Source organism: Telmatherina bonti (assembly GCF_933228915.1).
Source record: "Telmatherina bonti genome assembly, chromosome: 2".
NCBI classification, from domain to species: domain Eukaryota; kingdom Metazoa; phylum Chordata; class Actinopteri; order Atheriniformes; family Telmatherinidae; genus Telmatherina; species Telmatherina bonti.
The window spans coordinates 38,030,802-38,045,105 of NC_136620.1; the positions used below are offsets into that span (position 1 = coordinate 38,030,802).

General features: G+C 44.2%; 1 protein-coding gene across 2 annotated transcripts in view; it reads left to right on the forward strand.

Annotated features, from left to right (window-relative positions):
• mtss1la (MTSS I-BAR domain containing 2a) overlaps positions 1–12,195 on the forward strand; it is a 29,133-nt gene extending 16,938 nt beyond the window's left edge. Inside the window, exons 4-15 of one of the 2 annotated variants that reach the window (XM_079259001.1) lie at positions 3,617–3,701; positions 3,876–3,967; positions 4,057–4,131; positions 6,021–6,178; positions 6,264–6,371; positions 6,983–7,080; positions 8,470–8,602; positions 9,216–9,290; positions 9,507–9,662; positions 9,992–10,168; positions 10,296–10,461; positions 10,723–12,195. In XM_079259001.1, coding sequence (XP_079115127.1) covers positions 3,617–3,701; positions 3,876–3,967; positions 4,057–4,131; positions 6,021–6,178; positions 6,264–6,371; positions 6,983–7,080; positions 8,470–8,602; positions 9,216–9,290; positions 9,507–9,662; positions 9,992–10,168; positions 10,296–10,461; positions 10,723–11,534 — 2,135 coding nt within the window. In that variant the 3' untranslated portion in view covers positions 11,535–12,195. The remainder of the gene's footprint in view (positions 1–3,616; positions 3,702–3,875; positions 3,968–4,056; positions 4,132–6,020; positions 6,179–6,263; positions 6,372–6,982; positions 7,081–8,469; positions 8,603–9,215; positions 9,291–9,506; positions 9,663–9,991; positions 10,169–10,295; positions 10,462–10,722) is intronic. The other variant, XM_079259002.1, reaches the window with a different exon arrangement.
• The last annotated feature ends 2,109 nt before the right edge of the window (positions 12,196–14,304 follow it).

The window sequence follows — 14,304 nt, forward strand, 5'->3', positions numbered from 1 at the left end:
ACAGAACTCCTGCTGTGCTTTGAAGCCACTTATTGATGATGGGAAGTTGAGATGATTTGTGAAATTAGACGTTTCAGCTGCATGTTTGTAGTAAATAAATTAGACTAATGAAGCCCCCAAAACAAAGCAGTTTCTTCTCATCCTATTTTTTCCTTTTCTGCAGTAAAAATGAAACTTGTTTTAGTAGTTTTATTGTCTTGAAGAGCAAAAATTAAACAAGTGCAGGTAGATTATCATAACTATATCATAATGTTTATGTGTTATACGTTCACTAGATGTGCCTGTTGCACCTGCAGCATCTGTCCCTCTCTTCCACTCCCCTGACTGACTAAATTCACCTCCACCGCTGCAGTATTACCCGCTTTCATCCCCCCCCCCCCGCTCCCCTCCAATTTGATCCCATAACCTCTTTCATCCATCAGTGGCCTTTGCTGTCTCCTTGCCAGATCACACTCTGCGTCACTTAAAAGGGTTGAGGTGGATCAGGCAGGGAGCTTAACTGTCTGTACCAGCCCCAGTCAGCTCCTAAGCTAAGGTACCAACGTGAGAAATAACTGTTGTCCCACAGATGATGGAATTTCCTTAGCTCAGCGGCGGCTACATGAGAACCCGGCTGAATAATAAAAAGAAAAAAAATCATTTTCCTGGAAGTGTGAACAGTTGGGATGTTCTGTACTTTTTGTTTCTGTTCAGTCCACACAAACACTTCCTATTGACACAGTAAACAGAGACAGATGGAGCTCAAAAGCAGAGCTGAGTTCAGCTTTAAAACTGGAGGCAACGTAGAAGACCGTCTGGAGCAAAACCTCCGTCCAGCTGGGGAGCCAAGGCACCGATGAAATCTTAGTTAAACATCAGGGTCTGGATATTGAGTGAGATAGAAAAGTTAATCTCCCATGTTGAAGACATCAAGGAGTGAGGCTTGTGGTAGTTTAGCTCCTGGCAGGAGAGCCCCCCCCCCTCTATAAAGAAGGCCAATTAAAACAGTCCTCCTTCCCAGAGGAATCAGCGTAGTTAATCAGAAGCAGAGCTCAGGGTGGAACCACTTACTAAACGCTGAGGACCAGACTGTGTCGGTCGTGGAAACCAGAGCTTAAGGTTCTCACTAAAACCCTCCAATGTGGGCTTGACCTTCTCACCAGAAAGCCCATGTACTTTTCAACACGCACAGCAGATCTCATGGCTTTTTAAACGCCTGTTGAGCGCGCGCAGTCAGCCAGGCACCACCAGGACCGCTGCAGTAATGAACATCACATTGCTGCACAGCCACTGGCTCCCACTTGTTTGTTCCACGTCTCAAGATATATGACTGGGATGCATAACAGCTCCGCTCCATCCGGAGTTTGCTTCGTTCATGCACGTGTGGGTGTCTGCAAAGAGGTCAGCCCAGCTCCCTCTGCGGCCCTGGGGGTCCCGTCTCGCCAAATAATCGCTTCTCCAGCCTGTACTCACTTGTAACCAGCCTGGAAGCTACAAAAGTTCATTTTTAAGGTGGAAGGAAGTTTAATTAAGGGAATTAAAATTGCAAACAGAATGGGGGGGTTAATAATACCTCAGGATGATGTATCCACCGTCAAAGAAAAAGGAGATCTAAATCCTGCAAAGCCAGGCTAAACCCCCCCTCCCAGTTTGGATGTGTTTGTCACAATCCTGTGGCCGTGCAGGGTGCTGTGGGAGTGGATGGCCGCGTCGCCGTACATCCGGTCCAGGCCAGAGGCCAGCAGGCGTTTGGACATGGCCAGGAAGTTTCTGAAGCTCCCCAGGATGTAGCTGTCAGCTGATCCCCTTTTGGGAGGAGGAGAAGGAGAGGAAGAGGCTGGAGAGTGGGAGGGAAATTGGCAGGTGTGGAAGGGACCGGGGAGCGGGGGCTCTCCCAGCTGACACGTTGGCAGGATCTGTTAATGAGATAACTAAACACTGTCTTTCTCCTTATGGCTTCCTCCATCCAGCTAGAACTGATTCACCACTCTGGACCCCTCCTTTAATGAGGAAAAATGCATCACATATGTGCACATGCCCTATTTTTATGTGTATTTCTTACATATCCTAAGCCTTGCTGTCATGGCAGAGTAAATAGTTTATTTTGGAGACGTGCTGCAGTTCTTTAACCTCCTAAAATAGAAGATGGTCCAAAAATGAGGAGGATTTTTTTTCTCTAAAACACATTGACGATTGAAGACATTGCCTACGCAGGTTCTGCATCAGTTCAGAGTCAAGAAGAGCAAAAAATCTGTATAAAATATGAGATGAGAAGTCGGAGATGGACACTTCTTTTGCTATTTATAGCAAGAACCCAGAGCACAGGTTCCACATGTTACCCAAATCACTTCCTGCTTGTGTTTGATGCTTTTATGTGATACAGCTGGAGGAACCTTCACTCCCCTCCTGCTTGGTGACCCAGCAAAGCAAAATGACCCACCCCCCCTCCTGACAACACACAAACACTAAAGTTATTCTACATGTGTCTGCAGAAAAGGCCACGGTGAGATGGGGTCCAGGCCTGCCGCTGACGGTCTTTGATGTAGCACAACAGTAAATGAAGTTGACAGGCAAATATTGGAGTGAAATGGGCTTTGCCTTGCAGTGTTATGCCGTATTAACAGGAGACGGTAACCTAGTTTCTGTATGGGATACCTGGGCAGGATCTCAGATCTCACCGGACAGCGATGTGGATCGGTCTTCACACCCGGACTCACGTCAGACCTGTTCTATTAGTTGTGATTCTTTCAGCTTTACGGTGTGCGTCCCTCTTTCCTCCTGCCTGTTTGTGTAGCGAACTTCAGAGCAGGTCTCTCGTCTGTCTGCCTGCCCTGCATGAAGGGTGTTTAGGAAACAGAGAGAACAGGAAAGGCAGATCAGACAGGGAAGAATAGAGGGATATCCCCTTACAGGGTTCCCTCCTTTTCCCTCCAGGATAGAAGAGGTGAGAACTTTGGAAAGGGTGTGGAAGGTTGTTAAATCACACCACCTGCCCATATACTGCAAAAATCATTTGTGTGTAGGAATACCCCCCCTCTGAAGCCTGCGTGCTGCTCAGAGATGATGTATCTCTCTTCCTTAGTGTTTGTGTATGCAAAACATTCAGATTAGCCCTATGTGGCCAAGATTACAGCCGGATCAGTGCTACCGCATATTACACGGCTCTGTAAACCATCAGCGAGACAGTGGACCGGTCACAGCTTTACAAGCTTAAGAACCCATTTAATTACTCCTCTGCAGAGAGGAGCAGTACAGTAAGCACGTCACACGAGCTGGTATTTCCACCGTGGGGAGAATCGTGCATTCAGTCTTGAAGTGTCAAAGGGAACATGCTGGTTTTGTCAAGACGAGGAAGAGAGTGGCTTCAGGCTCCGTGTCTCTGCTTTATCCAAACAAATGTGACGTTAATGCCTTTCCAGCCAGCATGTGCCCACCTCGTGGCTACAGCTGGAAGTGCTTCTCTAGGCGAGAAACAAACCCCTTAAGTTGATTTGACAGGAGGGAATCCAAATCCTGCCCTGACGTGTGGAGTCTTCCAGTGGAAAATGTTTTCTAGGCCAAGGCAGATGCTTGGGATCTGGAATGACAAGCTCTTATGTGTAAAATGATAACTTGTTTTCTGTTTTCTCTTTCCAAGGGGCCACCAGGGACATCGGATCAGCTCTCACAAGGATGTGCATGCGACACCGCAGCATTGAGGCAAAATTACGCCACTTCACCAAGTGAGAGTCGCTTCTACATCTTTTTTTTCCTTTTACATCCATTTTAATTTGTTCTCTCCTGTTGCTGTAAAGGTGTTGACCTTCTGCTAATTGCGATGCTATTCATGGAGATTTTTCCATATGTTGTACTTTTTATTCTTGAATAATTGTTTCTGTTTTTACTCCTTGCTGCAGTGTCCTCATGGAAGGCCTGGTTACGCCACTTCAAGACAGGATAGAAGAATGGAAGAAGACCGCTAATCAGCTGGACAAAGACCATGCCAAAGGTAAACAACCTGGAACAATAATAGGATTTGTCCATGCAAGGTGTTTGTTGGAAATAAAGGCACTTCTTTGTTTTAATTTCTCTCTGCAGAATACAAGAGATCGCGTCAGGAAATCAAAAGGAAGTCGTTAGATACCATAAAACTCCAGAAAAAAGCTAGAAAAGGTGAGAAAGACCTTGTAAACTGTCTGAAATGACTGAGATTTTCATGTTTTGAAGAGTTTTCTGCTCCCAGTTTGTGACTTACCAGTGTTTAGTGGAGAAGCAGCGCCATCTGGAGTGCAGAATGAGAAAAGACAACTGTGTTTTCATCCAATTTAAGACTTTTTTCCCAGCTTTGGATGATTTACTGAATAAATCAGAGAAATGAACTTCTTTTTTGGCTGTGCTTGCATTAGGCTTGTACTGCTGGTTTGAACTTATCTCCTTCCTGACCGCAGTGGTGGTTTAAGCTCGACATAAACATGCAATGCAGTTTGATACAGCTAACACCGCCTGTTCTTCTGTCTCTCCACCCCCCGCCTGTTACTGCAACCCTCCTCTGTCTCTTTCTGGCTTTTTACCCTGGCTGTAGAGCTTCTAGGTATGTTTGCTGTTCTTTGAGCTGAATCCGAACTTTACTCGCCGCTTTTCATCACATCCATCATTAGATCAGCCTGCCAGTCACTGTGATGTCTTAGCATTTTTAGTTGAAGAGTGGAAAAGTTTGACATGATGCTCATTCGCTTTACATGAGAGTTTAATAATTCTTTCTGTGCGGTAGCTGAATTATTGCTACCAGCTACTATTTATTTAAGCAAAGTACAAAAACTACTTAAAACTGACTATAAAAAGAAGCAAAATCCACCTACAAGTGCTCCAATGTGCCAATTAACACATTATATTGAGTTTTTTTTCATGGAAAACAAAGTCCTTGGTGTCTGTGCTGAACTATGTGTGCTAATTGCTTCATATTTAGAGGGTACATGTGGAAAAAAACATTGGATTCATTACTTTTCTTCCAGAATTTTACCAATTTTATTCAACCTTTAATGTTATAAACACCAAATGCAAGTAATGCATAGCTGCTGGAAGTCGTTAGAGTTTTATAAGACGGATTCACACGCCATTATCTGACCTTAATGACCCAGGATTTCTTCCTGCAACACACCAAAAAGTAAAAAAAACCCAGAACAAATCGCTTATTTAAGGTCTCGTTTCTTAGCTTTTGTAACTTTCTCTCACAAACAGTCTAATAAGCTTTTTTCTTTCAGGTTGAAGTTATTATATTTTCCAAATGATTTTTAAAGAACATTCGTGCCACCCCATCTGTCAGACAAACGCTCTGATAATAACATCTTTGTGGTGGTGTTGCATTTATCTGCGTGGCGACGGCTGAAGTTAATTCCTGACAGTAAACTGTCACATCATTATAACACTTTTCAGTTAATTGCACCATTATTAAATGCAGATGTTGCATGTTGGCTGTGAGGGCTGATTTTTGGTTTACTGCTTGTTAAAAACCCAGCAAGCATTTGCTAACATGCCAACGCACAGTTTGAAACTGCTCACATCAGTGTAGCTCATCAAATATTCCATTTTTACTGCACATTTAATGAGTTTGTTAATGGAGAGTCAACTAAAAATGCTAATAAGCAGAATGACATGATGGCTGGCGATGTGTGTCTGTCTAAACTGTGTAATCACAGCAGGAATGTGGCGTCTCATTGGTCATCTCCATCCCATCCTTCACTGACTATCACAGTGGTATGCAGTCTTGTGTGACTGAACGTTGTGTTTGCATCCGTTTCAGGGCCTCCAGTTTGATAACAGCCTTCAGGGTCCTTCATTTCCATGTGCATGAACCATCTGAGTGTAGAGTCTGCCAGTGCATTGACCTCTAAAACACAGCAGCTTATCATTATTTGTTCTAATCATCTCTCATTTTTACCCTTCCCCTTCACTCTGGTACTCTGTATCACTTCTGTAATTGCCACCCACCCCCTCATTCCTCCCCCTATCCTCTGTCCTCCCTTTGCTCCATTGCTCCTTCCCTCCTCTGTTTGTCTGCACAGGCCGGGGAAACCTGCGCCCTCAGCTGGACAGCGCCATGCAGGACGTCAGCGACTTGTACCTGCTGATGGAGGAGACGGAGAAGCAGGCGGTGCGGCGAGCACTCTTGGAGGAGAGAGGCCGATACTGTTCGTTCATCAACCTGCTTCAGCCTGTGGTGGTGAGCAGCATGTGGCTTGTATACAGCTGTCCTCTGACACTCTTTCAGAGGAAGTTTTACATGACCCATTCGGTTTCCCTTCCAGAATGTGGAGATTGCCATGTTGGGAGAGATAACGCATTTACAAGCCATTGTTGACGATCTCACTGTGTTAACTGAAGACCCGCATAAGCTGCCGCCAGCCAGCGAGCAGGTAACAGGAGTGTGTTAACTCTGCTGGTGCACTTTCAGTCTCATTTACCCACAGATGCTCAGGTAATTAGGATGAAAAGTGAGATTCTATACTGCAAAAACTCAGCCCTAAAAAACAAGAAAAAATTATACAAAAATGAGGTAAATATTGCTTAAAATAAGATCAATTATCTGCCAACAGAACAAGATAATTTGGCTTCTCAAGACTTGTCAAAACCAGTAAAAAATACTTTAAAAACAAGAGGAATTCTCTGGCATAAAAACTAAGAATTATCCTACCTTTAATATGCATAGGTGTACTCAATTTAAGATTTTTAATCTTAGATTTCAGTTTTTGCAGTAAGGCAATGAAAAAACAAGAGAAATAGACTAAAACCAGTCTATCCTCCATCCTGTTGTTGGAAAGTAAAAAATACGCATCAATCTAGTCTGTTAGAGTTCTTAAAAGTACATTTTACTCCATGTTGAGTAACCTCTGCCTCAAACTGCAGCACCCTGCAGTTTCAGGAAACAATCTTGTCTACTTCTCAGTTCCTATCTCATATAAAAGCAGTGTTTTCCGTGCCTATTGTCGCCACTGTGTTATCATCTTTTTGTGATTTGTTCCTGCAGGTTATCCGAGACCTGAAAGGCTCTGATTATAGCTGGTCCTACCAGACCCCTCCTTCCTCCCCCAGTAGCACCAGCTCCAGGAAAAGCAGCATGTGCAGGTAAATCTGTTCTTGGTTCAAAATAGATGGAAAAAAAAACCCTCTATTTTGCCTAACATCTTCCAGGATGCTATTTATGGCTCTAATATGTGTCGGTAATGATGGATTTGCTGATGCTGGAGCTGTTTTGAACAAATACACATGCTTGTTCTTTGTATCAACCCGTCCAATGACAAAGTGGCAAAGAAATGAAACTTCTGAAGAGGTGCAGTAGTGTGAGATACTTTCTGCACCAAGCTGCCTAACTCCCAGAGACAGTCAACACGCAGTACCTGAGGTTGTCTTGCCAGCTCCTCAGCTCTCGCTTCTGGCAGATTTGTCATTCTCAAGCTTCTTACAGCCAGATTACGTCGAAAGCTGTCAGACATCACAGCCTGGAAGCCACCGGGCTATACATGAAATGAAAATCCCCAAATGATGATGGTTCAACAGTTTATTTATAAATGTGCCGTTCTAGGCCAAGAGAAAAATCTGTCTTTAATTATAAAGCCTTCTTATAAGGTGGAATTCCTTGTGAGGGATATCACCCTGCTTTAGTGTTACAGTCACATCAGAGAACGTCTGATATTTGCTCCAATTAACACTGTTTTTATTTTTAGGGTTCTTGGTTTTATTCGCAATACAACCACTGACAAATGTGTGGCTTGTAAAGATTTAGTCAGAACATGAACTTTACAGCAAAGCGAGGCGTGGATTGGAGAAGTTTACGCCTCCTGAATGTCCTTTTCTTTCTAAAATAACCTTTTGAGTTCATTTTTGGTGGTAAAACAGCCACATAATGGAACAAAAAGGGATGTTACTGTAAACTTCCTTATCAAAGGAGAGAAGTTTGCCATATTTCATTTGGCATTCCTCCTTAAGCCCCACCTCCCCCTCCCCCTCCGATCGTAGAGAATGAAGATTAATGAGAAATGATAACTGCAGATATATTCCTGAGGGAGACGGGGAGGAGGAGGTGTGGGAGAGGAGTGCATCGCCAAGGTGAGAAACGCAAGTTGCACATTTCAAAAAATGTGTGGGTGACAAAGGGAAGCAACGCTGAGCAGAAACCACAAAGTGGGAGACGGAAAAAGCACAAAGGCAGCTCTTAATCTTCAGAGGGGAAGACAAATCAAATAAGGGATAATGTTTTAATGCTCTTTGATGTGTTTAAATTAAAAGAATGGCACCATTTAAAGGGCCTTCATGCTCTCAGCTTTGGGACCAAATTTTCATTTAACCTTTCTGTTTTTACCAACGCTTGCACACAAATCCTCTCTAAAAACAGAAAGAAAGGCAAGAAATAAGTCATTTATGACTAAATGAAGGGATAACGGTGCAACAGCATTGATCATAATTCTATTTGGTATGCATAGTCAGTTTTGTACGGTTGTGATATCTTGCCAACAGCCTGCTCCAGATGCCCTCAGCAGGAGCCCATCGGCTCAGCAGCGTCTCCTCCCACGACTCCGGCTTCGTTTCCCAGGACGCCAACACCCATTCCAAGCCTCCGTCACCCATGCCCTCTGATATCACCAGCCAGGTAGCTGTCTCCGCTGTGATTCTAAACGCTCGTCTTTTATCAGAAAGAAGATAGAGATGCAGGGTTTTTTCTTATTCCAGCTAAACCAGGAGCAAAGCAGTCTTGCTATCTCCAGGGATACCTCCGGCAGTAATGCTGCAGGGCACCGGGACAAAGCAATAACACCAACTTTCTGACAAAGTGCATGTAGAATAATACACTGCCTCCAATCTGCGTTTTCATGTTTGCATTTCATACATAAATCCCTCATCTCAACAAGAGCTTCAGAGTCAAACTGAGCTTCTCGGTTTTGCTGTAATAGTCTTATCATTTGCAAATGTTCAATTCATATCCCACTGGACTGATAAAGTTATTCAGACACTGAAGAACACACTCAGCAGCGCATCAGCTGAAGCAACGCTCCTTTACCGAATAAATGATTTACAGTCGACTTTGTTTGATCTAGTCTATAATCTATAGATCCCTTAAAGAGGGAGGAGGAAGTCCCGCTCTCTAAAGCTTATCGGGACTCTTCTCCAGCTCTCCGCTCATCATGTGACTCTCTCACACCTACATGCTTCTCCCTACTTCCTCTGGAACTCCTCTGTTCTTGACTCCATCTTCCCTTCCCCAGAAATCGACCAGCTCAGCCTCCTCTGAGGCTTCAGAAACCTGCCAGTCTGTCAGCGAGTGCAGCTCTCCTACAGCGGTTAGTACTGCATGCATCCCTCACCAGTCGGCTTGCCTTGCCGGGCACACACACACGTGCAGACATGCGCTCATGCACGTTGACGTGCAGTAAATTCCCTCTCATTGTTAAGTGTAAAAACCTGTGGGCTCTCCATGACAGCCGCAGTGCAGTTTTGTCGTAGACTATTCACGGATGTTGAGCACTCTGACTCAGACTTGTCTGTCCATTCCGCAGTTTGGCTCATGCTCATCCTTCGGTACCTTCCGCCCTGCTTTCTCTCACACTGGCACCATCAGACCTCTATCTGTCATACTTCCTGCGTCCCCCACATTTAACCGCTCCCCCGGATCCAACAACCCCTCACCCACATCAAAGGTTCCTAGCTGGAAGGTTTGTTTTTCATTTGCAGTTTTGGGTTTGGGTTCTCTCTTTTACAAGCTTTTGTTGCTTCTTTGCTTTTTGTGTTTTATTGCTGCCATGGACATTCTGTGTAGATTAACCCTCACATTCGCCATTTTGCTGTTGCCCGTTAATCTTAGCCAGGAGTTAGCATTTAGCCGTAGCCTAGTCCAGTCTGCACAAGTATGCACACGCATCTAACCAGACCATGAGCCATATCAGCAGCGTCTGCGTTTTACTAAGAGTGTGCAACTGTTGGCTGGCAAACGCCGGATTTGCAAAATCGGAAAATGGTCCGATTATTCCATCTGCTGCTGCAGGACTGGGCCAAGTCGAGTTCCTGTGAGCCGTCGTTGGCCAGCACTCTGCAGCGCAGGAGGGAGTCTGTGGATAAGATGAGAGACATGGAGGCTCCTCCCAGTCCTCAGGGATACTGCGGGGTGCAAGCAGATGATCCACACAGAGCGAGAAGTGGCCCCGGAATGATTACTGCAAAGGTAAGAGGTCTCCTGAGAGTGAAAATGTAAATGAATTCAGAAGCCATGGGGATTGTACTGTGGTGTATTACATTTTAAATGTGTCCTCATCTGTATGTATTTCTGTGTGTGTGTGTGTGTGCTTCAGCATGGAGAGCCTCTATCCCCAGCAGCCAGTACTTTAGCTATGGTTCTGACCAGAGGCTTGAGTATGGAGCAGCAGAAGAGCAGCAGGGACTCTCTGCAGTATTCCAGTGGCTACAGCTCCCAGACCAACACCCCCTCCTGCTCCGAAGACACCATACCCTCACAAGGTAACACTCTTCATGCACAGCCAAACACTCCTTCAGGGTGAAACATGCCGAACTTGCATGTGCAGTTCATCTTTTCTGAATTACATCGTTGCCTCTTTATTCTACACACTGAGAGTCAGCAGTCTGATTCCCCAGTGTGTTACTGGGAATTAGAATAAAATACAGGAGCTGCAAGTTTACTTCTAAAAACAGTCGTCAGTATTTTTATTATGCCGGGAGAAAAAAAATAAAGAGAATGAGATGATTCATTGTTACTTGCAGGTTCTGACTATGAGTGCTACTCTCTCAACGGGGATGCTGACAGCGAAGGGCAGGCGGACTTTGACAAGTCTTCCACCATCCCACGCCACAGTAACATTGCTCAGAGCTACCGCCGCATGATCCAAACCAAGAGGCCTGCAAGCACAGCAGGTATACCTGCAGGTAAGAGCCTGCAGGGAACTCCTAATGGAGCCGGTGCAAACAGCTCTGGCGCAATTTCCTCAGGGACAGCCACCATTCGCAGGACGCCATCCTCTAAAACAGGCGTGAGACGAACCCCATCCACATCCGGTCCCATTCCCATCCGCCCCCCCATTGTACCGGTTAAAACCCCCACGGTGCCAGACTCCCCAGGATACGCCAGCCCGTCCCATCATCGCACGGGCAGCGAGGAGTTCCTGTATGGAGACGACCCATCGCAGAGTGATTACACGAAGGCTTCTCCAAAGAGGAGGAGTCTCCCTGACACAGCTTGGGGCTATGGAGGAGAAGGAGGAGGGGCAGACAGGACTGTTTACACCCAGCAGGCCCTTGGCATGGCCGCCCACGGTGCAGAGGAGGACCCTCTGCTTGCTGCCAACCGTCACAGCCTGGTGGAGAAGATAGGAGAGCTGGCAGCAAGCGCCCAGGCCCTCGGCGAGGGTCACTTCCCTTTCTCCAGCCTGCTACCAGGGGATCCAGCTCAGTGTGCACTCCAGGAGCCGTCCTCTGCGACTCCGGGGGATGTGGATATGCTGGTGACGATACGCCGGGGGGTGAAGCTGCGCAAAACAGTAACTGATGACAGATCGGCTCCCAGGATCCTCCGGTAGTTGACGGAGATGAGAGGATCTGGGGGAAGCAGCTACAGTGCCCTTACTTAAGAACAGAGCGTTGGTAATTAAATAGAAGAGCACTCGTCTAACACGTCAACCGAAGCACAAGTAACACAGAGGATGTTACGTGTGGTGAATAAAAGCCAGTCCAGTACAGAGGCTGCAAAACGATGTCAAGTCCTTTCATGTTTCATGTATGTATTGCATTATTGATTGTACTGATTACATACAAAGTAATCCTTTTTTTTCTTTTTGTTTTTACTCTTCTGTTTGTTTATTTAGTTGGCTTTGTGACTGTGCTCCTTCTGCTCCCTGTGTGACCAGCTGTTTCAGTCCAGTTGGCCAGTTTGTCCCCGTGGGCTCTGCCCTGAACATCCCTCAACTGGGGACTGAATGCTTTGTGTCTTTGTTCTTGCTCTTATGATGATCATTATCCCGTGCATTTCTCTATCAACACAGCCACTTGTCGGTGGAGAGTGAAGAGCGCAGTGCTCTGTGAGCCTGTCTGTATGTTGTGTTCCTCATTGTTACTGTCCATGTACGGTGTTACCGTTTCCTTTCATAAGCTGGGCAGCAGCTGTGTAATTTCATGTAAAAATAGAAACAATATGGCAGTATTTATATTGCTGTACTGTACTGTCAATATATTCTGCAATTAAACTGGCTTTTTTCTGTAAAAAAAAACAAACAAACTTGTTTTGTCTTGTTTTAACACATGTTTGGGTTGTGATGGGCTGTGAAATATGTCTTATTTTCTATATTTACAACATGCTTGCGAAAATGTGGAGCATTGGTTGTTACTTGTTCAAGCTACATAAATTAATTGTGGGTATTTTTAAATGTGATATAGACTCCAGCTGTTTTCCTCTGCCTTTTGAAGTTCTGTATTTTTTCCTTACGTTAGATTTTTGGAACATATAATTAAATTAGAATTGCATTTCCTCAGAAGCTATTTTATGTTTGTATTTTTGTTTAATTCTTGGTTGTTAATTTGTCAATAGTTTTTGTCAAGCAAACTAAGCAAATTTCCAACTGTTTAGATTAATTTTTCTCTGAAGCAGCTGGGCTGTTTATAGCGCTGCAGTACTCTAAACAGACAGATGGGGGCGCCGGAGATCCTTACTGTGCTGAACGTCTCGTCAAATGGACAGTGAAGGAGGATTTCTGAACTTATTACCTTTAATGATGTTATTTGGCAGACCGAGTTAATGGTTTAAATTAAATGAGAGGGAAGAACAAGACTTTTTAAGAGAGTAACTAAGCTATTTAACTTGTTTATTGCTTTGCTTAACTGGATGTTTTGCTACGAAGCGACAGAGACGAGACGCCAGGTAAGTTACTCAACTGCGGCTGCGCAGCATTTTAAAGGTATTTGTTCTCCAAAAACTACAAATCCCACAAACGCAGAATTTACTCTGTCCATCTAAAAAAAAAAAAAAACAATAAAAAACAACAACCCTTAAATACTGAGGATAAGATGGCTTTTAACCAAGAAAACTAATAAAGCAAAGAAGAAACTAAGTCATGTTGACCAAAAGGCCTGATATTAATGCAAAACTTCATTAGAGCAAAATAACTACAGGTTTTATTTCCAGCTCAACTTTGGCCTCACAGGTGGAGTGATTGTTCACATTTATGCTGTGAAAACATACTCTGGGATATGTGCTGCTGCTAAACTGAGTGGATAAAATGTTTTAGCAGTGGACAGCAGGGATGATGAAGCTCAGCTCTGTTTCCTGAAAAAAAACAAAACAAAAACCTAAACTGTACTGGTGGATGATATATGAGCATTAAGTCCTTTCAGAATCTTATTAAGGGGAGGCACTTAACAGTGTGTGCTTCTGAAAAATAAAACGTATATTAGTCATGAATAAGTGGGGAAGTATGGCTGAAATTAGTGTCATATTGAGACAGAGAGGGGCCTTTTCTATCATGGGACAAATAACACTGAGATGCTTGTTGTTAAATATGGTTTTTGTACCAGAACTGAGACTACCATATACAGTTTTTTACTTGCTTTATTCAGGTATAATAGTACAGTGTCAAAAAAGTGGAATTTAAATGAGTTCTGAGGACAAAATGCAGGTTTAAATGGGACGTAAGAATGAAGACATGACAGCTAGATCTTTGCTTTGATTGTTGATGGTAAAGACTGGGTGTGTCTGGAGGCTTCCTTCCTTTTGGAAGTTGTCTAGAAGATGCTGAAGCGTCTGCATGTCTGAGGAAAGCATCAGTCTGCTCGACTCACGATGCCTGCAGTGTTTTTCACATTCCAGCCCAATGGGTCCTCATAATCCAGCCACCCTTGTAAACAGCACATTATTGAATTTACACCATTAGCTTATTGCCTTGAACTGGTTGAGAAATGGAAACCTGCCTAATGGCAGAGGCTTGATGGGATAATTAACTCTGGAAGAAAAAAGCTGCAGGATTTTATCATGCATCCAAGGTTATGTACTCGCTGTCTAAACTGTGTTCCAGAAAGTCTTCCAGCTTTGCATCTGACAAAAATCTCCCGTCCCAGTTTGGCAGAGTTCTGGCTGTTCATGGTACAAAAGATCTTTTCTTTTGAGATTATTCCAACAAGAAGATACTTTTCAAATCATTGTATCATTTCTTCATGCAGTAATCACTGAGTAAACCGCGGGCTCCACTAATAACTGCAGATATAATCAAATAAAAAGACACTTCTCAGACAAGAAGTGGCCCCAAGTGTTGTTTTTATCAAACGCTTGAAGCATTTCTTTCCTTCAAAGTGTTTGCTGTT